This window comes from Leucopleurus acutus (assembly GCF_964270905.1).
Source record: "Leucopleurus acutus genome assembly, chromosome: 18".
In the NCBI taxonomy this organism is placed as follows: Eukaryota; Metazoa; Chordata; class Mammalia; order Artiodactyla; family Delphinidae; genus Leucopleurus; species Leucopleurus acutus.
Window position 1 is genome coordinate 21,185,538 of NC_139160.1, and position 26,315 is coordinate 21,211,852.

Here is a 26,315-nt window from a genome sequence, read left to right on the forward strand (position 1 = left end):
GCAGGCCTGAGCCGGCCTCTCTCTCCCAGCGTCCTACAAGGCCCCTGAACACCCCAGACGAGGGCTGGCAGGTGGTCTGAGTAATCCGGGCTCCCCCAAACCCTACCTTCTCCTGACTAACCCAGGTCCCAGATTCTCTTCCCTTCTGCATTTGGCTCCCGAGAGAAGTTGCTACCCATCAACACCAATTCTCAAGACGGCCCTGGCGGGATTCAAAAAGCAGAAGCCAGGGCAGAGGGCTATGGTGGGCTTGAAATGCCAGGAAGGGACGGCTCAAAGGAGAGCAGGGCCTGGGCTGAAAGAGGGAGGAGCCCACCACCCCTCGCTCACCCACAGCTGTTTCCGCGGGCGCCAGGCGCAGTGCGGGGCAGGGGCCACCCGGGAGCCAGACAGAGGTGGACCCTTCCCTCCGGACCACAAGTTACATTTCCATTTTAGTGGGACGGACGGATGATAAGCAAACCCAGTCGATTCTCATTATTCGAGATAGTTCTGTTCTATAAGGTCTGCAGAACATGAACTAGCAAACCCTGAACCATCGCTCCCAGGGGAAAGATGCAAATGCACACATTTCACATAGAGTCACAAACACGCACAGAGCACTGAAGGATTTGAGTTGCCTGATGTGCGCATTCCCAGCTGCTTTGCCTTCTTAATTCAGCTCTTGACGAGGGAACCAGAGGATGGAGCCAGGAGGAGCAGGGCACGTGGCACCAGCAGCTTCAGTTCTGGGGCCGCCGGCTGGAATCTACCAGGATGGGTTGTTTCTAGTATGTACGGTTATCTATGTGATAGATACACACACCTACTTCCCCAGGGAGCAGTGGTTCAGTATTCGCTAACTCTGTGTTTGAGGCAACTTTACAGAACCCAACTACACCAAATAAAGAGAATCAATGTGTATTAGTAAATCATAGGAAGGAAATTAACAAAGAGATGGAGATAGTCATATCGGGACTCAGGGGGCTTCAGGAAGGGCCTCTCTGAGGAGGTGACATTTAAGCTGGGGCTTACAGCATAAGCAGGAGGGAACCACGCCAAGCAGGGTGGGGAGACCTCTCCAGGCAGAGGGAACAGCACGGCAAAGCCATGAGGAGTTCGAGAGCATGCGTGACCCGGGAACGGAATGGAGCAATTGGGTGTGAGGGGCCAGGAGCACCAGAGGAAGCTGAACATGGACAGGCCAGGGCCAAAGGGCTGCACCTAGATGGGTTCACCTCCTTGTTGGCATTTCTCCCACCTGCCAAGGCCCCACGTTGGGGGGAAAGAGCACGGGTGGGAGGGGAGGAAGGAGGGGCGGGCTTGCACCCCTGGGAGAGGCTGTGCCCTCGCCCCCGGGGCCCAGTGCTGTGGCTGCCTGATGCCTTCTTGGTCTAGGTTGAACCTGAGCCCAAACCTGGGATACTACTTCACCAGAGACAAGTACCAGAAGGCCTGGAACTGGTGGGATCTGAACCTCCACATCCATGCACCCCCCGTCCAGCCCATCTCCTTGAAAATCAACCAGTACATCAAGGTACAAATAAGGAGCCAGGATAAGATCATCTTCCGCTTCATCCACAAGAAGCAGCACATTTGCTTAAACCTAGGCACCAAGTACAAGGTAAGGTCTCAACTCCGCACGTCTCCTGCCAGGTGGGGAACTACCTGCACGCAGGCCACTGCTGGCTTGAACTGGTCCACGCCCAGGCCTCCAGGCCATGTTTTTCAACACTCCAACCCCTAGGGAAACGAGGCCCCCTTCCCTGACCTGATGCTTGACCATATACAAAGCAATCATTTAACTTCCGAACACTTATCACTTAACATAAGATTCGGAGCTGAGGAAACTGACATTCGCATCCCAGCCAGACCCAGACACGCTCCAAGGGAGCTCCAGATGGATGTGGGGCTCGTAGGCAGACACCGTGAGGGCCTCACTCTCCTGCTGTGCTAGGGAAGCCAAGGGGAGAAGCTGGACGCCCCCAGGAGGGCACAGCCTTTGGAAGGCAGGTCACACCAGGGCCCAGCAACTGGCCACCCTTTGGTTTGGGGTCAGGTTGGGATGTGGCCACGGCCACAGGCCAAGTGAGTGTCTTGGGGAAGCAGCAGCAAGGTTGCTGGTGGTAGGGCTGGGTTCACAGATTCGCCCTGGACAGTGACGTTTCCAGGGAAGGCTCGGTCATGGCCACAGGGTCCTAATCCTGACGTGGGGGGAGCTTGGCGCCCAGGTAGCATTAATCCTCACGAGCCGCCTGTGAATTCCCACAGTACATTACCCCGGCGGTGCTGAGCGAAATGAAGAAGGAAGCAGTCCTGGAGATGGAATTCAGTTCAACGGCTCAGAAGATCCAGATCCTTCTAGGGAAAATGAAGACGATCCTGAGTACACTGACCACCTCTGATTTGGAATGCTTCATACAGGGCAGCAAGATCTTGCCAACAAGACAATATGAGTTGGAGGAGGAACTCTCATCTTCCAAGCCGGGGCAGTCACCAAATTGTGCTGCTTCGGCATGTGCTGAACGTTCCCGGGAGGTGGAGGTGTCCAAAGCCCGGAGGAAACCCCCAAAGCCCTAGTTCATATCTTGTGGGAGCTGGTTTGTAATTTGGGACCTATCACAGCTCCTTGATTTGGAGAAAAAAAAAAAAGTTTTTCAGGGGTAGAGAGGGGCTGACAGAGTCTGTGGCTGGGCACAGAAGAGACTTAATCATGCACCCTGCCAGCATTAGAAGCAAATTGTTTCAGCAGACAATACATGCCAACACCTGTCCCGCTTGCTTCTACTGCACATGAATGCAGAGGTTCTTTTGTGACTTTCCCATGCTTGGGTTGACTCAGGACACAGACTACCTCAAAGCCTAGCTCTGCCCACTGCTGGCTGTGTGACCTTGGGCAAGTAGCTCTCTGCCTCAGTTTTCTCATCTGTAAAATGGGTCTAGAAATAGTAGCTTCACAAACACCCCCGCCAAGACAGAGGGACGCCCAGTCAGCAAAGCAGCACCAGCCTGCAGCCAGTCCCCCACACCAGGAGCCCAAAAGGACCCACACTTAAACTCTCTTCAATAGCTGGGCCCCTTTTGGTCACTGGTTACAGTCACCAACTCAAATAGGTAAAGCAAAATGGGAAACGTGTGATCTGGATGGAAGATGCAATGGGTCTCAGAAAGGACTGGCACGTGGGAGGGCCCCAGGAGCCAGGAGGACTTTCGTTCTCAGCTCTGCGACACCGGTCTTGTTCCAAAGACATGTTTTTATTTTTTTATTTTTTATTTTTTTGTGGTACGCGGGCCTGTCACTGCTGTGGCCTCTCCCGTTGCGGAGCACAGGCTCTGGATGCGCAGGCTCAGCGGCCATGGCTCACGGGCCCAGCCGCTCCACGGCATGTGGGATCTCCCCGGACCGGGGCACGAACCTGCGTCCCCTGCATCGGCAGGCGGACTCCCAACCACTGCGCCACCAGGGAAGCCCAAAGACGTGTTTTCTATGCATCTCAGTTCACATGGCTTTGTCTCCTGGTCTTTCTCAAAAGATCCCAGTGGTCTCTATTGGCCTGGCTTGATCAGGAGGCCACCCTTGGTGTGATCCAGTGTGGTAAGGGAGGGTGGGGTTATGTCTTAGGCTCCTAGTCAATGTCAAGCATGGAGAGGGGCAGTAGTTTCTAGAAAAGGGGGACTCAGGAGCTGGGCAATCCCCGATAGCATGCCTTTTATATGTCCCTGGGACACTGCAAACTTCCCAGGATGGCCTCAACTACAGCCTGAACCAAGAGTACAGGAAACACCTCCTTCCCGGCTCAGCCTAGCAATTAGCCAGCTGATCCCGGCTGTGAACAGACAGCCCAGCCCCACCTTCGCGGCCCCGCTCTCCAGCCGATCCACACTGCGCTCACCAAAGTCTCGTCCTCACCCCAAATCCCGACAACTGCGAGCCTGGGGGTGGGACCAGGGTGGTGAGGCTGGCAGTAGTGGGGTGTCGCACGGTCACTTCCCCCGTGTGACTATCACACCTTGTTGGCAAGTAGCATCATCAGCTAAGACAACAGGTACTTTGTTGCCAGGTAGTGACCGCTGGGGAGCAGACCGTCACAGGCCACACAGTGCTTGGGTTGACTCAGGACACAGCCATTCTAGGGACCTTGTTAGTTTACACCTCCGCTGGCGTGGGCAGAGGTCCCTTCTCTTACCAGGCCCTGGAGACAAGAAGCTCCGGAGTCGCGTCTCGCAGCAAACAAATCCTCCCGAGCCTGCGTGCATCTCAGAGCCCCGACGTTCCTCCCACGTGTGGCCGGGAAGCAGACAGCCCTGGTGGGGGTCTTGGTGCCACCACCTGCCAGCTGTGCGACCTTGGCCACGGCAGTGAGCCCCTCTGGGACTCCGTTTCCTCCTCTGGAACAGGAGGGCAACCACCAACACACCTTGCAGAGTTAGAGTGAGAATGAAAGCAGGTGGCGTCAGTGAAGCGCTCAGCGTGACGCTGCACAGGTGTGGGCACTTTATTATCATCCGTCAGTGCCTCTCCCTGGTCCTTCTCCTTCCACAAAACCTGAAGACATGACTCACCCCATTAACACAGAGACTGTCAGCAGGTGGCCTCGCAGAGGCATTGTTCTCTGTCAGCTCCCTGTTTTAAATATTCTATTGCCAACGTCTATAGAGACACAGTATTTCACGTCGATTTTAGGCACTTCCAGCCTCTCTTGTAGCTGCTGCTCTGTTCGAGTCTTATCACCGGCTGGACACAATTACCCAGCACCCAGGGACTATTTCATAAGGAAAAGGGAGTTACCTCACAGAGTGTGAAGGAAGTAGTGAAAGTAGCCAGATGACCGGGAACTATAAAAATCCGGCCCCCACCCTCTGTATTAGTTTGCTAGAGCTGCTGTAACAAAAAGGACCACACACTGGGTGGCTTACACAACAAAAATGTATCATCTCACAGTTCTGGAAGCCCTAAGTCCAAGATCAAGAGCGTGGGAAGGATGTGGCCCAGGCCCGTCTCCCAGCTTCTAGTAGTTCCTTTGTCTTTGGCAGTTTTCACATGGTGCTCCCCCTGTGTGCACGTCCCTGTATCAAATTTCCCCTTTTTACATGAACACCAGTCATACTGGATGAGGGGCCCACCCAACTCCAGTATCTTAACCAATTGCACCTGCAACAAGCTGGTTCACAAGACGCTTCCTGCTTGGATACCAGGGAAACTCACTAGAGAGCACGTACCACCAGACACCCCCCGACACACATACGGCTGCAGCGCAGTGTAGGAAGCAAAACCCACACCAGAGACGGAAAGAGACGCCCTTCCCCTGTGCCTTGCAGCGTAGCGCCAGCACCCTACCGAGCCTAACTCTGCACCAGCTGGCAATGGAGAAATGTTCTCAGGGACCAGCTCCAGAATCTCAAAGCAGGGCCCACAAGGGTGGATTTGGAGCTGAGGGGCACTATATCGATAACTGGCACAGAGAATCTTCCTCCTCCCTGCCCCAGCACTCAGTGAAGCATGGAAAAATCACACACACACACACACACACACACACACAGGAAGTCAGCTTGGCCAAGATGAGAGCAGTTGCAGTGATGCCAAGTCTAGGACACTGCCACAGCAGTGGACCGACACTTTCTGCTTTGAAAAAATAAAAACCTGCATCTGTAATGCTTCCTGTTCTCCTTCCTCTGGTCCTCCTGCTTCTGGTCTGTCCCCTGCACTCCCATTTCCTTCCAATAAAGCCCTTTTCTGCTCAAGTTCGACATGATGCCTTCTGTTGCTTACACTCAAGGACCCTGAGAGATACAAAGGATGAGTAGTAAGGAGACAAGTGTGGGCAGATAGATATGCAGGAGGCTGAACAGCCCGTGTGCATCAGGAGGTGAAAGTTTTAGCAAAGGGGAAGGAGAGTGTTAGTAAGACTAGGTTCCTGGGGACTTCCCTGGTGGTCCAGAGGCCAAGACTCCACACTCCCAATGCAGGGGGCCTGGGTTCGATCCCTAGTCAGGGCACTAGATCCCATATGCTGCAACTAAGAGTTCACATGCTGCAACTAAAGATCCCGCACACGGCAACAAAGATCCCACGTGCCGCAACTAAGACCTGATACAGCCAAGTAAATAAATAAATATTTTAAAAAAAAACAAGACCAGGTTCTTGTAGTAAAGATACTTCAATATTCCCAGCAAGGAATATTGAAAACAAGGGCCTTGACCCAGGGCAATGGCATCGGAAATAGCAGAGGGGAGGAAATAGAGGAGAGCAGGAGGGGGTAGAGAACAGGCAGGACTTGGTAGGAATGGGATGGGGAAGGGAAGGCTGTGTGACTTGGGCCCAAGTGGATTCTTTCAACAGATACTAAGCATCTACCTCAGGCACTGTTCTAGGCACTAGGTATACAGCTGTAAACACAGCAAAGCTCCTCCCCCGGGTAGCTTACAATCCAGACTGGGGGAGTCAGAAAAAATAAAAACAAGTAGGGACTTCCCTGGTGGCCAAGTGGCTAAGACTCTTCGCTCCCAATGCAAGGGGCCCGGGTTCGATCCCTGGTCAGGGAACCAAGAGTTTGCATGCTGCAACTAAGACCCGGCGGAGCCAAAAAAAAAAAAAAAAAAACCAAGTAAGTAAAAGACATCATTTGTTGGTATGAACAGAACTAAGCCCGGTGAGGGGATAGCAAGTGCTAGGAATTGGGGGTTGCTGTATATATCACAGGGTTCTGCAACCTTGCCACCATCCACATTTTGGACTGGATAATTACGTGTAGTGGGAGGCTAGCCTGTGCATATTTGGCAGTTCTAGTTGCTTCTACCAACTAGAAGCCAGTAATACCCCACACACACCAGTCATGACAACCAAAAATGTCTACAGGCGTTGCCAAACGCACCCTTGGTGGCAGGGGGCAGGGGTCATCCCTTGTTGAGAACTACTGTTGCAGATCACATTTGGGTTGTTCTGTTGTTTTATGGGCCAGCATCTATCTGTCTTGGCAAATGTTCCACGTACTTGAAAAGAATGCCTTCTGCAGACTCTGGTCCATTCTATAAGGAGTCCACACATTATTTAAAAAAAAAAAAAAAGTCATTGCCATGAAAACAAGCAAACAAAAACTTTACGAATTGTCTAAATTAAAAGAGACTAAAGAGATGAAACAATCAAGTTAACACGTATGAACCTGGAAAAGAAAAAGCTATGAAACATTTTGGGGAACAATCAAGGAAAGTGGAATATGGGCTACACAGTAGATATTACTGATTTTTTTTTCTTTGAGGTGTGATAATGGTATTAGGGTTACTGTTTGGAGCTGGATGCTGAAGTATCTAGGGGTAAAATGTCATGATGCCTGCAACTTACTTCAAATAGTTCAGCAAGTGAGTGTGTGTCTAAGCAATGATAATTAAAACGCACCTGACTGGGAATTCCCTGGTGGTCCAGTGGTTAGGACTCGGTTTTACTGCCGGGGCCCAGGTTCAAGATCCTGCAAGCCGTGTGGCACAGCCAATCAATCAATCAATCAATAAACTCACCTGATTAATAAAAGTGTAAAAGAGCCCAATCCTGTAAGAAAAGTTATTTTAGAATATACATAGAAAAAAATCGGGAAGCTATATGCCAAACATTTAACAGCAGTTTACCTTTCAAGGTTCACTTATGGAAGACGTTCACATTTTATGTTGAAATGCAAACACTACAGAAATGTCTAATAGTGAACATATTTTGATAACCAGGAAAAATGTTTTTAAACCCCCCCCAATATGTATTTATTGGATGACTATTTAATGGATGCCATTATACCAAGTTTCCAGCAGCTGTCTCCTTTCTATGGGGGTTGGGTGCTGAGGAAGAGCAGACAGACAAGCTAGTGGAGGAACCACCACCAGAAGAAAAGCACGCCAGAAAGGAATCGATGAAGTTCCTCTTTTCTGAGAAGTAACCTTCTCTCCACCAACACACCCCCAGTTCCTTTAATAAATGGACTCTTTGTTTTTTGGGGGTTTTTTGTTTTTTGGGTTTTTTTGCGGTACGCGGGCCTCTCACTGTTGTGGCCTCTCCCATTGCGGAGCACAGGCCCCAGACGCGCAGGCTCAGCGGCCATGGCTCACGGGCCCAGCCGCTCCACGGCATGTGGGATCTTCCTGGACCAGGGCATGAACCCGTGTCCCCTGCATCAGCAGGGGGACTCCCAACCACTGCGCCACGAGGGAAGCCCTAAATGGACCCTTTTTAAAAACTAAGGTTGACTATTCTTTCTTCCTTGTAAGGTAACAGCAGAAGAGAATTTAAAGATATGGGGTTGTGGAAATACAAATTTGTTTTTATTGTGACTTCAATAATACTAAATTTCAGCACAACTATTTGTGCTGGTAGTACTCAGGAAACTGGCAGTTTTGCAAATAAAGAAAAATTATCTGTCACCTAATGAAGCATTAAGATGCTTCAAAATGTCTTTCCACAATAATCATCTTGCCAAAAGAATCCACACAGTACAAGTAAAACCGGGGAAATCGGAATAACGTTGGTGGAGGGTAACACTGTCAATATCCTGCTTGTGACACATGTTATTGTTCTGCAAGATGACACCATTGGGAGAAATCGGGTAAAGGTACACAGGATCGCTCTGTATTATTTCTCACAACTGCATGTGAATCTACAAGTTATCTTTAATTTCAATTAAAAAAATTTTTTAAAGAATCCACACACATAACAGACCAATGAGGACAAAAAGTAGGAAGCAAAAATCTTTATTTTTTAAAAAATTCACATTTATTAAAAACAGCAAATTCTAGCCAAATAATATAAAGCATTTTAAATTAATTATCTGAAAGTATGTACACTCTGTATAAGTAAACACTTGAAACTGTACAGATTTAAACAGTCATTTAGCAAACAAGTTGGATCACTATCACCTGCTCAGCACTTTTGTAAGGTGTTTGTTTCAGAAATAAAAGACTCAAAACACAAGAACGAGTGCTATCAAATTCTTTTATCCTTAAGAACACGCTCTGCTCTGTACATCAAATTAAATCAGTCAAGTATTGTACGATAATCGTGCCCTCATTTCTCTGGAAAGGCTATTTAAAAATCAAATGTACATATAATATACAAAACTGGATTGTACAGTTTATTTCATTAAACACATATTTAAAATAGTAAATGGAAGTAAATATAATCTTCCTAATTCATTCATTTCCTGTTGAAGAGTGAATATGGACCCTCTTTACCTTCTACCTTCCCAAAATAGAGAGTATTAAGCTCTATCGAGCAACATCCATCACCAAGTTAAACTGAGCTGAAAACAAGTGACCTGTTTAAAATGACAGACATCAGGATATGTAACCTATCTACACATGGCGGAGTCTGCTTGAAGCGGATGAGAAATGCTACAGTCTCACAGAATGAGGTCTGCCGGCTACATTCCAGAACCCCTGTCAGCATTCTATCTCTAAACTAGTGTCTGAATAACTCAAAATTCATTGTGAACCAAAGAGCAGGTTACATTTACTATAACATCAGAGGCAAAACCAATCCAATCAGGAAACGTATTTGTAGGAAAACTCAGAGATGCGCATAATTTTTTTGATGATCGCTGCTATCGTGTGGTTGATGTTAAGGGATGGGTGGTCTTCGTCATCCTCGACTCCGAGTGAAATGTATCCTGCTGTCGCAGGGTACAGATCCACAAGGCAGGCTCGCAGCACAGCCACCATGAAGGTACAGGACGTGAAAATGTTCACTTTTCAAACAACTACGGAAACGGAAGGCAGTGTGCAGAAAGCTGGTAACCCTAACCTTCGTGCACAAGATACACTATTCATCAGGCTTCCTCTCCTCCTTTATGTGCCAGACGGATGATGCCAAAATTGGTACTTCCCCCTCACGGACGCTGCCTACTGTACCATGAAGATTCTCATGAAAGATACGGCACGTTATCTACCATGAGGACGCTGCAGCTACCTGCCTGCTTTTGAACACTCTGCACCTAAGCAATTCATGGAGTACAGATCCAGGGACCTTACACCTTGAAACTACCTCACATCAAACACACAGAAAGATAACACACTGAATTCCCAGGAAAGCAGAACATGTTCTCAGAAGCACCCAATCTATCCCAAACTAAACTTCAAAGTGACAGGAGAAACATTACATTAAATAGGGTGTAGAAATAACATTTCTGGAAATAAAAAAATAGTCACTGTGGAATGCTCAGTGGTTAAAAGTGCAGTGTTTCACGCTTCAACAAACCTTTCTCTTAGAAGCTTTCTAATTAGCTGTATTTCTGTAAAGTTCTTTGCACTATTTATTGTAATCTATTTTCATTGCACATTTTTCTTAAGAACCATTTCACTGCGTGCCCACCATAGCTTCCTCTTAAAACCTTACACTGCTTGTGACCATTTAAATGAGGCAGTAATCAGCGCTCATAGATTATAGCTTATCTTTGGCATTTTGATGTTTTCAAAAGAGAAACACAAATCACGTCACACTTTGCTTCCACTTCATTCTGCGGTCAGCCCTGAGCAGCCCTGTGGTTCTCGGGAAGCCCCTCGCACAATTCCCCGGTGTCCTGCAGGCCGTGGGACTTGGCAGCCGGCTCCTGCCGGACCGGCCATTTACGCACACAGCCCGACAGGCCTGGTTATTTAGAAACTGACAGTAGGAGGTTCAGCTGAAAAGCAAAGAGAAAGGCCTTGTTAGTTCTGCTGTGGAATACCATATTCAAGATAAGTTGTTTAGATCCTCAAAAAAGAATGAGAGGAAATGTCTGATTTTTAAGAGACCAGTAAACATGGCTGTAAGGTATAAACTGGACCTGAGGTGCTGATTCCAGAAGCAGCCCCGGGCACTGTGCATCGTCGGGGCCTGTGGGGAGGTATCGCCGAACCTGGGCCCTCAAAATTCATTAAGAATCCAATCAGGAAGACAGAAAAGAACTACATACCAACACTAACGGGAGATAGAAATGGCTCTAAATAACCAACTTCACCTGCCTCTATGCAGAGTGTGTTTCGCGGAGAGTTGTAAGTAAGCTGAACTCTCTAAATGACTCTTAACTGCACAAGAATAGGCACGGCAGGTGAGCTTCACCTCATATGCTAACCCGGACCAGGAGCCCCCTGTCCCCTCTGTAAAGGAGCACGAGACCCAGAGCCAGCCGGGGAAAACCAGAGAAATCGCCACTGCGACAGGAGGGGCTGGAAGCATGTTCTCTGCACATCTGCCACCCTGGCCTGGAGAGACTTGCGGCTAGATGAGCCTGGCAGTGCGCCCTTCTATACAGTAGGGTTTTGGTAATCAAAATAATCACCCCTAATCTCGTCTATAAATGTGTACTTCCAGTGAGAGGGACACAAAATCACCTCTGTGTTTTTCCTGCCAAAAATACAAAACCTGAATCTAATCATGAGGAAACAGACAACACCAAACATTCTACAAAATAACTGGCCCGACAAGGTCAAGAAAGCCCAGAAAGGCTGTGGAACTGCTCCAGGTTTAAAGAAACTAAAGGGATGTGACACCTGAAAGCAACACTGGGACTGGATCCTGGACTGGGGAAAATAATTTGAATATGGATGGAGGATTAGGTAATAGTATCAATGTTACATTTCCTGTTTTGATCATTGTGCAGCATGTAGGGTAAGAGAATTCCTTGTTCTGGTTCCTACTCTATGAGCCTGTGGCCAAGTGACTCAGTCAGCAGTCAGTATTATCAGCTGTTGTTACTAACTAGAAAATGTTAACGGTTCTGAAAGAGGAACAAGGAACAGTGAGCATGATGGTCTCTATTAGTGCTTTTCTTTTCTTTTTTTTTTTTTAATTTTATTTCTGGCTGCCCTGGGTCTTCGTTGCTGTACATGGGCTTTCTCTAGTTGCAGCCAGCGGGGGCTACTCTTCGTTGCGGTGCCCGGGCTTCTCATTGCGGTGGCTTCTCTTGTTGCGGAGCACGGGCTCTAGCCACGTGGGCTTCAGTAGCTGTGGCACGCGGGCTCAGTAGTTGTGGCTCTCGGGCTCCAGAGCGCAGGCTCAGTAGTTGTAGCGCACCGGCTTAGTTGCTCCGCGGCATGTGGGATCTTCCCGGACCAGGGCTCGAACCCGTGTCCCCTGCATTGGCAGGCGGATTCTTAACCACTGCACCACCAGGGAAGTCCCTCTATTAGTGTTTTTCAAACTCTCGGCTGCAAGCCATTGGTAGATCATGAAAATAATTTAGTGGTTCATCAACAGGAGAAAGAAGAAAAGCAAAGCAACTGAGCTGCACATAGTGTGTGTGGTTATTATAAAACTTTTAAGTTACAGACACACGTACACACGCTAAACCACATATCTCACTGGCAGGAGTCAAGTGGGAGTCCAGTAACTCTGCATGTTCTCAGCCAGACCCCTGCCTCTCCTCCATCAGAGCCGCTCTCCTCACACCTTTATCCATGCTTACGTCACCCACCACAAGAAGCCCAGGCCTCCCAAGTCATTCCTCTACTACCTCAAGGCTCTTTTCCCACCTCATGGCCCACCTCTCTGAAGTCCTGAAGCCCTGCCCCCCAGCCCTTTGCCAGGACAAGCTTCCCCTGCAGCCTTCTCCAGTGATGGGTGTTTCTCATCCACATGCCTGGAACCACTGGGCCTGGAGGCGGGATCAGAGTCCCCTCTGTTCCTCACTGTCATTTCCAGACCATTCTCCTTCCCTCTCCCAGCACATCGCCCCAGCTTTGGTTTTCATCGTATCAGACTATGCCACGCTTCACTCCTCCATCTACGACCCCTCCGCCATCACCCAGCCCTGCACTTCTTGCAGATCTCAGAGCGCTATCACCCTTTCCTAAAACTACTCCTGTAGGACTTCTTGGTGGTTTCAGCATCCAGATAGCTCACCCTTCCAGGCTTAGCCTCAGCTCCTCTCCTCCAATGACCTCATCTTCCACCAACCATGTCAGCTACTCAGGCCGCGGGCACATCCCAGCCCCATCACTACCTCTAACTGCAACCCCTCCGCAGTCCCATCGTCAAGTAGCTCACTCTTTGATCGCCACAACCCATCTTCCCAGCTCAGCTTCCCTCTCACATTCCAACGCCAATGACTGTCTGACTCGACCAGGACCTGGAAACCACAGCTCCTCCCCACTCCCTTCCCTCAGCTCCCTCGCTTGAGTTCCACGGCAATCACTACAGCCACTCCCTTCTTTAACTCTCCCGCCCTCACCCGCCCCTGCCTTGTCCCTCCTGGCAAAAGCACAGCCCTGACACAACCCTCCAGCAACTCCACGGCTACACTCATGCAACTGACGAGGACTGGAGGAAAAAAAACATGAGACAACTATGCTGAATGCTTTTTCTTGGATTCATAACCGGCCACTGAACTCAACCGAACCTTCCTGCGGAATCTTCAGCACCTCCTCACTTTCAGTGGTGACCCTGCTTCCTGTTCCCCCCACAAGCACAAAGCAGTCAGAGGAGAGCTTCCGTGAGCGCCCATCACGCGTGCCAGCTCCCTGCACGTGCGCCCACACGCTCGGCCTTCGCTCCTCTCTTCGCTGAACCCTGCAGGCCCCTGACAAAGGCCCCACTCTCCAACTTCCCCTGCGATCACATCCCCCCTTCTCTTCTCAAGGACATTTTCCCAGCAGCAATTTTTCCCTCTCTTTAGATCTTCCCCACGAATATACAAACATACATTTCCCCTATCTTTAAAAAAAAAAAAAAAAGGATGAATGGATAATCCAATAACAAATAAAAATAGCTATCTAAAAGGGGAGAGAGGGAAAAGGCTGGAGGGACTGGAAAGGGAAGCAAGACTTCTCCAAATTTACCTTGTTCCATAATTCTGACTTGGGAATCATGTAAACATTTTACATAAAAACAAAATTAAATCAAAACGAGCGGGAAAAAAATCTCTAAATATTGAAAATAAACTAACTACATGTCAAGTTAGTGGTATAATCACATAGAATATAACTGCTTCAAATGACTTATAAAAAAGTATCCTGACTGGGGCGTCCCTGGTGGCACAGTGGTTTAGAATCCGCCTGTAGGAAACACAGGTTCGAGCCCTGGTCCGGGAGGATCCCACATGCCGCGGAGCAACTAACCCGTGCACCACAACTACTGAGCCTGCGCTCTAGAGCCCGTGAGTCATAACTACTGAAGCCCGTACTCCTAGAGCCCGTGCTCTGCAACAAGAGAAGCCACTGCAAGGAGAAGCCTGCGCACCACAACGAAGAGTAGCCCCCACTCACCGCAACCAGAAAAAGCCCACACGCAGCAATGAAGACCCAACGCAGCCAAAAATTAATTAATTAATTTAAAAAAAAGAAGTATCCTGACTGTCTACAACCCTAGAACTACAGAGAAATCATTTTAAAATATGACCCATAGAGCCATACAAAGAAATTCATACAGCCATGAGAAAGAATGAAGTTCTGATACAAGCCACAACATGAATGCACCTTAAAAACATTATGCTAAGCCAGTGACGAAAGGCCATGTACTGTACGATTCCATTTAATGCACTGTCCAGAACAGGCAAATCCACAGAGGCAAAGGAAAGTTAGTAGAAGAGGGGGAATGAAGAATCTGCTAACAGGTAGGGGTTTCTTTGTTGAGGGGATGAAAGTGTTCTGAAAATTAGATAGTGGTGACGGTGCCAGGACTTACTGAATATACTAAAAACCACTGAATTGCCTACTTTAAAAGGGTGAATTTTATGGTATCTGAATTATATCACAATTTAAAAATGACCCTATTTCTTCTCCAGCTACCACCCCATCTTTTCTCTCCCCGTGAAGTAAAACTCCTCAAAAGACTTACCACACGCACGGCCTCCAGTCTCTCTCCCCGCGGGCTCCACCCACAGCAATCGGGCTCTGACCAACCTTACCACTCTCCCCCAGTCTCTCTCTCTGGTCCTTACCCTACTAAACTCCTCAACTAATCTTAAAACCAGAAATAAAATACCCTCCATAGCACCAGCCTACTTCTCCTCAATAAAAGCCTGCTGACTGAATTGAATAAATGAATGATAATAAACACAGGTGAGCTCTCTATTTAGTTTTTTTAATTTAGGAAGAAGAGAGAAAACAGAAACACTTCTAACATCTATTCTAATCCCTAAAACACTTTTTGTTTTTCATCTAAAACATGGGCCTCCTATCATAATACTGCAAACAAAATTATTCCGCAATCTAAATACCACTGTTTGAGTCTCCCACAAACAGTTCATTCACCTTAAACACAGCAACCTTCGATACCAGGAAGCACTGAAAAGCAGCTGAAAATCCTAACGCCAGCGCTGACTATGCGAGAGAGCAGTTCAGACCTTAACTCTTGCTCATCAGAACAAAACAACGCACAATTTTTAAAAGCACAACTAAAACACAGTTACTCAAAGACATTACGTACTCAAGCAAAATAACTAAAAGGTTATAGAAGTAACAAGGATCTTCAGACTTTGGGTTACCTGTTCCATAGAAGGACAAGCAATGATCTGGACATCTTCAGGGCTGAACTCTTCCTTTAACAAGACATGGAACTTCTGGAAGACTTGCTGAATGTTATTCTTAGAAAGAAGAAGAGGCAATCATTATTACATGAGTCACTGAAAACATATTCAGTCTTCTTAAATATGAATAACTAAGAAAGTTAAATCTTGCTATGTGCCAAAACAAGCGGAGGAAATGTATCTTCTAGGGCATTACCAAAGACGTTCAATTTGCATTAATATTTCACATGCAAGCACTACCTGTCTAAGACTTATCAGATAATACTTACTGGAAAAACTAAACTCTAGCAAGCCTTGTCCCCCGCAGAGAACAGTAACAGTCTTCTGCAGCAACTTCTTCCACAGAAGATAATAAAGTTCCCAAACACATAAAACGTACTTTAAAAATCAACCAACGCCTTGCGTAAAGATGTGAGCTCAACACAGAGCTGGAAGCTATGAGTACTAAATTTGCTCTGACATTTAATCCCTCCATGGCCGCTGCAAGCCATTTATTTCCGCTACTCACCAGTAAAATGGGACATAATTCCTGAAATGCTGTTCTTTCACAAGTGCTGGGCCCCATCTCATGTGAGGGTCTGATTACTTATTTATTCATTTACTGATTTCTACTTTTAGGTAGAAATTACCCTTGTGCCACAGGTAACCATAAGGAAATTAAGACAAAATGAGGGCTGGGGGCGAGGTCGGGGAGATATAATCAGACAGATGCATGCTTTGTAAGTCTTTCAAGAATCACAGTGCTTTTTAGTCAACTGTACTAGAATAGTAGACCAACATTTCAAAATGTTTACAGGAAGAGGAAAATGGTACACAAGGCAAGAATACTCCAAGAGACGGGCCAACATTCAAAGAGATGATCACGACACTCACCCTAACTGGCTTAAACAGGACGAACTCAGTATCTTTATTGGATAGGTACAATGACATACTTCTCAACGTCAGGGGCAGCTTTGCTTTTATTGTCTTGTAGGCACTTGCCACAAGGTCACTGACTTTTGCTGGAAAGAAATTAACCTCCTTAGTATCACAAATAAAAACAGAAGAAACATTTCCATTTTAATTCAGAGGGGAATAAAAGGAGAGAAAAATAGCAAAAGAAGACTCTTTACTTCCCCAAAGAATTTCTTTCCCTTTTCTTATTTATTTATCAAGTTTAATCACAAGCCCTATAAACATTCATTAAGTACCTACTGTATACAAAATTCTAACCCCATGGGCTAAACAGCAAAAGAATCCTGCCCCCCCCACCCCCCAGCCATGGCTCAGGACATTCATAGGGATAGTAATATGGTGCCTTCGGCATTTGGAGATAAGGTGTAAGGTGAAATAAAAGGTCATTTGCAGAGAAGCACTAGTAAGAATTACTTCGTAACGATTTGTAGAACTGACTCACAGTAAGAGGTGCTCCCTGTCTTATGAGATCATTCAGAAAATACCCACACATATTTAATGGGAACTAAAAATCCATTTGTTACGTTCTTATATTGTATTATCAGAAAAGGAAAAGAATTCCAGAAAATTGTAACTGAAATAATTAGTAGCCCAGGTGTAGTGTCTGAAAAGAAGTACAAATGGAAAAGAAGAGTCGTAATCTGTATGAAGTATCTAAAAGAGAAAATTACCTAGAAAGCTATCAAAGAAAAGACTGATTAATAATTTTAAAGATGCTTGACCTCACTCATAATTAAAGAAACGCATATTAAAACAACTGAAATATTTCAGATTGGTAAAAATTACCAAGGTTGTGAATATCCACACTTGGCAGGGGTGTGGGGAAACAGGCACCCTCATCCACTGTTGACGGGAGTATAAACTGTTCACCCTCTTGGAAGGGATATTAGGCAATGTCTAGCAAAACTGAAAATATACACACTCTTTCACTTAACATTTCTACTGCTAGAAATTTGCCTTATGGACATATTTACAAAATACCAAGATATGTGTGTTTATTAAGAGTGTAAGGAAAAATAAACTAAAAATAATTTAAATATCTATTAATAGAATTATTAAAGAAATTATGCTTTAGTGATATATTCTACACGTTAAATAGAATGGGTAGAGCTGGATATGCTGGTATAGAAAGGGCTCCAAGATACAGAATAAGTGGTTTAAAAAAAAAGAAAAAAAAAAAAGTAAGGGATATTTTGTAAGCAGATAGGAACACCAGGACTGAAGAAGGAACACCAGGACTGGCTTTCTTAACGTAAGAGAAGCCATTTTGGCCTAAACCATTCTGTGATCTCAGCCTGGCCACAATGCTTGTTCTTTAACAGGTCTCAGTAATTGATGAACTTAAGGGAAGTGAGGGAATGCAGGAACACAGGAAAAGTAATAAGAAACAATAGGTCGGTAATGAAACAGCCCTAGCTCCTCCTCAAGGGATACAGAGAACAATCGGATGCACGTCTTTGAGCTCTGCAGGAACGAAGGCCCCCATTCGGGTGGAGGATGGAACGATGCCGTTGACCACCGTGACTTCAATTAACTAAAGCTTGGATTCTGTCAACCATTGCCCCGGTTCAATGCTGAATTCTCCTCTCTTCAAGCCCCTTCATGAATACATGTACCCTTAGCTTAAATTTCCCCAATTTTGCCATTCGGGGAGACACTGCTCTGGGAAACACCCCTGGTGTTCTCCTTCCTCGTTGCAAGTAATAAATCCTTCCTCCTCCCACTCTTTGCCTTGGTTGTGTCTTTTGGCTCAATGCCCACCAAGAGGCAAACCCGTTTTTTCAGGTAACAATAGTATAATCTTATCTGTATAACACGTTTCAAGTCCATATATGCTAGAATACACATAATTTTGGGAAAGCCGCCATTAATAGTGGTTACCTTTGAGAGAACTAGTTTAGAGGTGGAGAACAGAATTCTCATTTTATACCTTTCCACAGTTCAAATTTTATACCATGTTAAAAAATTTTTTTTAATTGAGGAGGGTTGTGTAAGAGCAGGGTGAGAAACTGCCAGTGCTCTCAAGAAGAAAGAACAAACAATCCAAGAATCCCTTATTTTTCATAGACAGATGAAAGCTCCTTTGAGACAATGAATCCCATGGGCTCTGGTCCTATGGTCACTAACACACTTCAGGGATCACTGGTCAGTCTTCAGAGCCCAGTTTTATGTGGAGCCTTGTAAATAAAGTATCCTAATTCTTAAAAAGGTATATTTCCCAGAGTAATTAACAAACTGGCATCCTAACTATAACTCAGTCTCGTGAGTTTAGCACGGAATGACCCCAAGAAGGTGATCAAGTCTGCATGAACCACTAACCCTGGGTTCTGGGGGCCCAAGATAAGTTTCTAGACTGTCCCTGGTGCGCCCACCCCAAAGACTTAAAAATCTTTGACATTTAAGTGTGGGCTTCTCGTATTACAGATCAAGAAAAAGCAACTCCATAGCTCCTTGAGGCTAAATGAGACGGAAGATACAACAACTAGGTAAACTGCTCCATTTGCCAGGATCTCCTCACTTAGAAAGAAACAAAATGTTTTAAATGACAAAACAGCAAGCCCTATTTCATCTAGTCTTTCTGTCGGTTTCCTTTCATCTACTCCTGCTTTACTAATGACAATTCTAGTAATACTTAAGAGCACAATACACCTAACACTAGGAGATCTATTAGGTCTCCACTTGAGAAAATGACAGCGCCTATTTTGAGAAGAGAATCTTCCCAAAGGGGAAAGAAAATACATTAATTATGCATCAAGCCCCTGGGCTTAGCTGTACTAACTATACTTATGACAATTTGGTGGTTTCTACCTATTTTAAGAGAGATTTATTGCACCCAAGAGTTTCATTTACATTAACGTTCAAAATAAAATCAGGTCCTATTTCTAAATAAGCTCTGTAAATGACAAACCTTGAGCCAATAGCCCAATTAATCCAAAGATGATTAGAATTCCTTCTAGAATCAGTGCTGAGTTACAGCCTGACAAGCCTGCTCCTGACCCTGAGGGGTCAGAACAAGTGATTACCACCAGGCTCACTATGGTTAGAATTTCCAGTATTGTCAGTAAAAGACTCTGGTTTTCTGTCTCTTGACAGAATATACTACTGCACGAAGGATGCTCTCTGTCCTTTAGTAAGATGGCAAAGATTTCAATCTCATATACAACACAAAGGTTTAAAATAATAAAGCCAGTATAATATTCACTGTCTCCATCACAGTAAACAAAAGGCCTAAAGCATGTCACAAAGTTTATTTGCAAAATAAAGCAAATCAATGCAAATCTATATTGACATCATCAAAGTTCACATGACAAATTTTTGAAATAAAATCCTGCCTTCCATTCAAATACCAGTGATAATTCTCTATGCTTACAAATCTTCCAGGAGATACATAGCTACTCTTACAACTTCTTTGTTCTACTTCAACTTCAAGTTGACCTGAGGCACTAATAAAAATAACTGAAAATTTTAGAATGGCCTCAATTCTTTTTCCCAAAAGAAATAAATACCTGACAGACATGCATTCATTCTTTCATTATGGGAAACCAATCACGTTAAAAACCTAATTCCAGTTTTGGGTGCCTGTAGACAGTCAATTTTTTATGGATGCTAAACCAGAATCATTCTTTGAATCTCTCTCACTATGAGCAAAAAGCTTCCTACCAACTTGGACACAGCTCACCCATAATTAAAACCCTGATTCTTTCGGCATCTTGCCCTTCTTAGTTTCAAAGGATCTCTATCACAATATGGGCCAGGGAATGGCCAGAAGTATCAATCTAACAAAATGATTTATTCTGGTTTAATGACAACTTAAAATGTCACAACATGGACCAAAAATAACCCACAAAACTAGTCGTGATTTTCAATGTCTAATGTTAAAGAGGGAAAAAAACACCTAGCACAAAAAAATTTACATTTAGGAAAGAGTTAAGACTGGAAACATCTCCAGCACTTCTGCCAATCAGTGATAGAGCCTGCCAACTCCTAAATGACACCACAGTTTTATAATTTTTTTCAAACACTCTGAAACATTAAAGAGGATGTAACTTGCTTAAAATGTAATGTCCAACATTTCTTCATATAATACTTGGAAACAGTAGCATTCTCTCCATTAATTTCATGCTACCAAACACAGTATTTTCACTCTAAGACAATGAAAATCAAGTGTACAGAAACCATCACACTCAAAGCATTTCCATCTAAGCCATATTTTATTTTTAACTGTGTGTGTGTGTATGTATATGTATGTGTTGATGTATGTATGCATGTGTGTGTGTGTGTGTGTGTGTGTGTGTGTGTATATTTTTTTTAATTCTTCCTTTCTTGGGATGCTTGTTAAAATGCAAGTCGTGTTGGCTCAATTAAGACCTGTCAGCTCCAAAATGAATCTTGCGTTAACCTAAACCACAGCAGGAGTAGGAAACCAACTTCAAGCTGTCGGAGCGCGGCTATATAAATGCAAATTAACTGACATCCTAAAAAAGAAATCCCAAACAGTAAAACGTGGGTACCTGGTTGAGCCCAAGGCTGCTGAGAGAGAGTATACTTGGGTCCTCCCTGACTGGCCATTGTGTTTAGTGCTGAAACCTAGTAGAGGGGACAAAAGGAAAAAAGTTTCATTTCACTGATGACAAATTAAACTAGTTCTGCTCTCATAAGATACACCATTTGAACGTATGAAAGCATAATGATAATCAAATGTGCAGCCCTAAAAGAAAATGCATCATATCTCATAGTCCTTTACAACCAATAAAATATTTTAGCAAAACTTCTTCTGTGATTTCAAGGCATACACTGTTTTGCAAAAAGAAAACCATACCAATGTCCTGAGGCATTCAGCCTGAAACATTTCAGGGTAGGAAGACAAAAATGAAGACCGAGAGAAACGTCAACACAAAACAGGCCTCTCTTTCAGTGGACTGTTAGGTTAACATTAAATTACTATCGTATGTTATTAGAAAAATGTCACAGCAGTTGGACAAAATCTCCTTTATATACCTAGAGGGTCCTTTCCTTCGTTACAGGCAGAGAGAATTATTAAAAAAAAAAAAAGATTTTCAGATAGCATCAAAAAGCACATTTGACTAGCCAGTGTTCTAGGTACAAGAATTGGATGCCCACCCTCTATTCACCTCTCAGCATCAGTACAGAGAAGCAAAAGCATACATTTAGCTTTCGGACAAGAATGTTCTTAAGATGGCAAATTACGGTGCGGCTAGGCTGCAGCTAGGGAGGGTGAAGGACAGAAATGCACAAAACATCTGTAAAAAATGGACTGCTAGGTGCCAACGGTCCAGGCCATAACATGTTGGCCTCAGCAGACAGTCTCATTAGAAAAACCTGAACACCAACTTTTTAGATTTCTCATAAAGAAGGCCACACAAATATTTAGGCAGAGGATGGGCACAGACAGGATATAATGTTAACTCAGGCCTCTTCAGCCCTCTCTCTATTTCTACCGAGTTCATATTCCTGGACCACTCTAGACCTTTGCTCATGTTGCCATGTATATAAAATCACCCCTTTCCACTGTCACTCAATTCCTCTCTACGTCTTTATTTTTATTGTGAGATGCAGCTTTTAAAAGTGAGTCATACATACGATTATAGGTTAGACAATGCTAAAGAAAAACATGTTCATGTTTAGTGTATATTATACCAAATATTTCCCAACGTAAATATATAAACATGCTAATGTGTCTACATTTACAAAAGTAGGAACACAGTGCTCTAAAAACTTTTTTCTCCACTTAAATCTAAATCCTGGACATTTTTCTGTATCTAATTGTTATGCTTTAATAGTAATGGCTGGCTGTTATGCCACTGATTGTTCCAGAATTTAACCAATTTCATAAAGACATATATTGTATATAACTATTTTTATACTAAAAGCAAATACAAACTTGTATACTCACCTCTATTTACTACCTAGATAATATACTTATCTTTAAGTTAAACCTCAAGGAGAATTTTCTTCAGAAGTTTTCCCCAATTTGCCCCATCTTTTTTAAAACCCTACAGCATGAAGACAGACCCATTGTCTCATAATGACATTGCTGTATACATCTTAATGTTTACATATTTTCCATCTTGATTTCCCATTAGGTTATAACTCCTTGTAAACAGAAATTAAATTTATAGGTCAAATTCTATTACACACACTATGCTGAGGAAAAAAAATTAATTTGTAGTGTTGCTGAGGAAATTAATAACACTTCAGAGGGAACATTAAGAATAAACTTGCAATACTTTAGCAAACTGCTTGAGAGGCATACAAGTCTGAGTTTTTAGCATAAACTGGTCCCACAAGGGGAAACACTTTTAGCTTAGCTATAAACATGAAATTATACTTCCTTTAAAATGCTTTCATTCAGATTTTTTGCAAAAGCAAAATCTTCACTGCAAATCTGTCACATTTTACTATAAAATAACACTTCTTCAAGCACTGACAAAGTATGTTTATATATATAAAATCATCTTTCGGTCCCCATAATAACCTTAAGTAGGGAGGAAGGATGCAATAGCTATCTCCACTGTAGAGATTAGAAACTGAGGCTTGGAGAAGCTAAGTGACCACTACCATCCCAGTCAGGAAGTGCAGAGCTCAGCTTTCCTGCCTCAAAATGCTATGCTCTTTCTACTACACCCAAGGCGATTCCAAGCCCTACTTAAGAGTTTGTTTCAAGCAATATTCAGTACAATAAAATTCTAGGACATAAAAAAAGTATCGATAGTTTTTTAGTTTTAGAAAATAACTGACCCAAATGTTTTGATATGAACCGCCACCCCCAACGCTTAGAGAACAGTATTATACTCCCTAGGGCCATTCAAATACTGAGAGAAAAGATTATTTTTCAAGGAGCAAGAAACAAGGCAATAGTTCTTCTAGAACCATTTTCTTGTTCTCAAGAAATTTCATTATTTTATAAAATAAAATTTTATAATTTTATTGTTCTCAAGAAATTTCATTAACTGCATCTCAAAAAAGAGAGCCCAAGGAAGGAGCTACATAAACAAAAAAGCCAATTTACAACAGGTGAACGGGGACCAGAATCACACCTGGAGTCTTCAGGCTCAATAAACAAGTCTTCTGACAACCTAAGAACGTTCTCTATACACTCTCACAGCTTGTTTTATTAGGCAAACCTATATATATTTTAAAAGTCAGTCCAAACTTAGAAACAAGCTGAGGACATTTTGTTGATGAAGCTTACATCCAAATAGCAAATACTGAGACCTACAAGCATACATCCAAATGAAAGATGAAATACTGTTTCCTTTCTGCATCTATGGATACTGCTTTTCCTGTGATCATTTATCAAGGTACAAGAACTGGCTGCCTTACAATGCCAATTATAATAAAAGGGGTATAAGATTCTGCACTTGCACAATTACCTTTAAAGAAAATTATTTTAAGGTTTTAAAATCATTTACTCTGTCTCTGCTATTCAGAATACTAGTAACATTGACCCGGTGAAACGTAAAAAATGTTTGGTCCACAAACTCTAAGAAATAATGTCTTAAATGATCACGTATATCTGTATGAACTCTAGTGCTTACAATGCACGTGTGCGTGCTTGTGCGTGTGTGTGCGTATATATCTTTACCTCTGACCTACTCTATGCCAACAGGACAGGGGAAGAAACCTAAATTTGGAATAAGATAACATAAAAGGGATGCCGGGTCCTCTAAGCCATAGTATCTACTAAAGATTCTCACTGAACAGTAAGGAGCAGTGAGGGACCAGGGTTGTAAAAGGAAACATGAGGCAACTGTGAATAATCTGAGTAAGGTCAACATAGAGTGAGCAGATAGAGGCAGGTGAGGGAGAACGGTTTCTCAGTGATCAGGGGCAGGGCCTTTCCCTCTCCCCCATACTGAGAGGAGTATAAAAAGAGGTGCATGAACAGCTATACAGGGGTCCCTGCTATAGACATGCAGCATGTCCATGGAGGGCCATTACATAATTCAGACTTGGAATACATATTTTCTACATAAACCTCTAATTTTTAAAGAATGTTCGTAGTGTCCAGAATCTTCCAAATGCCCAGAGTTATACCAGATTTACCAAATTTATACTAAGGTCAACTTGGACAACTACCATCAGTGAATTTTCATTCTCTTGACTTCTAGGAAAACTGTGCTTTTCTAGAAAAAACCCTTTAATGGCAGATTTCATTATAACCAAGTTGCTTATATCAGAAGATTCGTTCTGCTGCTCTGTTATTGCAAAATATCCATCTACAGTATTTCCCACCAGTATTAATGTGGGTGCTCTCCCCAAAATACTACAATCTACAAACTAGTTTTCCGTGAGGACAATTTCAGTAAAAACTATGACGACTGGTTTGTAACTTACAAAATATCCATACTTGCACCATTTTTTTTTTAATCAAAAAGCTGGGAGAAAACATTTACACCACCCTCCTTTTATATTTCTGTGGTGGGGAAAAACACACACACACATTCCAAATACTCGATGAATGGGCTAAAAGCCACTAAACAAGTAATATACCTCAATGATAAATGATAGTTTAACATTTCTATATTTGCTTTTTTGGTATCATTTCTTACTTTCAAAAACTAATATCTTCCGTCTTTATCACAGGACCCAGCAACAAGTTACCAATGTCTCCCCAGTTAAGACGTAGATAAGTAAATTTGAGAGAGAGGGCTGTCATATTTTCATCTTTTTTAATGTCCTCTAACACAAGTCTGGACAGACAGTAGAGGCTTAATAAATGAAAGTTCACTTCAAGACTTCTTAAAGATCTTTATGAGGTAAGTCCTTAGTAACAACACTTAGGTTTTTTTAAAAAATGATTACGTTGGAACAGGAAAAGTCAAAACTGCCATGATCTGATTTTGCCTTTGCTGGCATTTGCCAGTTGATGGATTCTAGCTAGGAGACAGAGAAATAGACAGATTATTATAAATCCATATGTCTGGTAATTAACAATGCAATGATATAAAATCTTCAATTCTCAATTATCTACACAAAATGAAAGGAAAAATAGCATGTAAAACAAAGAGGAAAATAAATCACCCATTTAAGTAACAGGAAACCCTGATAGACAGGACTGTGATTACTGCCATGCAGGTCCTAATCCAGGAAAAGTGAGAGTCCCAGACCACATGCAGGTCCCTACAATGTGGATAAAGAGAACAGAGCTAACCAGAGGTCTGCTATAACTAACTTTGCAATATTTGCACACTTTCTCTTAAAACTAAAAAACTCTGCAAGCATACCTAAAAGTCCAAACCAAAAAGCTTCCATAATAGGAAACACGGTGATTTCTTAGACAGAATCATTAAGACATGGGTTTACTGTTTCCTTTTTCTTTCTTTTTTTAAATAAATTTATTTATTTAATTTATTTATTTTTGGCTGTGTTGGGTCTTTGCTGCTGTGTGCAGGCTTTCTCTAGTTGCGGCGAGTGGGGGCTACTCTTCGTCACGGCGCGCGGGTTTCTCATGGTGGTGGCTTCTCAGTGCAGAGCATGGGCTCTAGGCGCGCAGGCTTCAGTAGTTGCAGCACGTGGACTCAGTAGTTGTGGCGCACGGGCTTAGTTGCTCCGTGGCATGTGGGATCTTCCGGGACCAGGGATCGAACCCGTGTTCCTTGCATTGTCAGGCAGATTCTTAACCACTGTGCCACCAGGGAAGCCCCTAGGTTGCATTTTGAATTACCCTCTTATGAAAACCTTGGCAGAAGGAAACAGTAGGGGCTTCCCTGGTGGTGCATTGGTTAAGAATCTGCCTGACAATGCAAGGGACACGGGTTCGATCCCTGGTCCCGGAAGATCCCACATGCCACGGAGCAACTAAGCCCGTGTGCCACAACTACTGAACTTGCTCTCTAGAGCCCGTAAGCCACAACTACTGAGTCTGCGTGCCTAGAGCCCGTG

General features: G+C 44.0%; 2 protein-coding genes across 2 annotated transcripts in view; one reads left to right on the plus strand and one right to left on the minus strand.

The window, feature by feature from the left end:
- Window positions 1-2,559, plus strand: part of ERICH6B (glutamate rich 6B) — a gene marked incomplete at both ends in the record, with an annotated part of 34,010 nt that extends 31,451 nt beyond the window's left edge. The window contains 2 exons of the mRNA XM_082859794.1: window positions 1,378-1,603; window positions 2,251-2,559. Of these exons, the coding sequence (XP_082715920.1) occupies window positions 1,378-1,603; window positions 2,251-2,559 (535 nt within the window). The remainder of the gene's footprint in view (window positions 1-1,377; window positions 1,604-2,250) is intronic.
- A 6,143-nt stretch (window positions 2,560-8,702) lies between these two features.
- Window positions 8,703-26,315, minus strand: part of COG3 (component of oligomeric golgi complex 3) — a 57,523-nt gene continuing 39,910 nt past the window's right edge. The window contains exons 20-23 of the mRNA XM_082859620.1: window positions 20,921-20,996; window positions 16,329-16,456; window positions 15,414-15,512; window positions 8,703-10,631 (exon numbers count right to left, since the gene is read on the minus strand). Of these exons, the coding sequence (XP_082715746.1) occupies window positions 10,602-10,631; window positions 15,414-15,512; window positions 16,329-16,456; window positions 20,921-20,996 (333 nt within the window). The 3' untranslated portion in view covers window positions 8,703-10,601. The remainder of the gene's footprint in view (window positions 10,632-15,413; window positions 15,513-16,328; window positions 16,457-20,920; window positions 20,997-26,315) is intronic.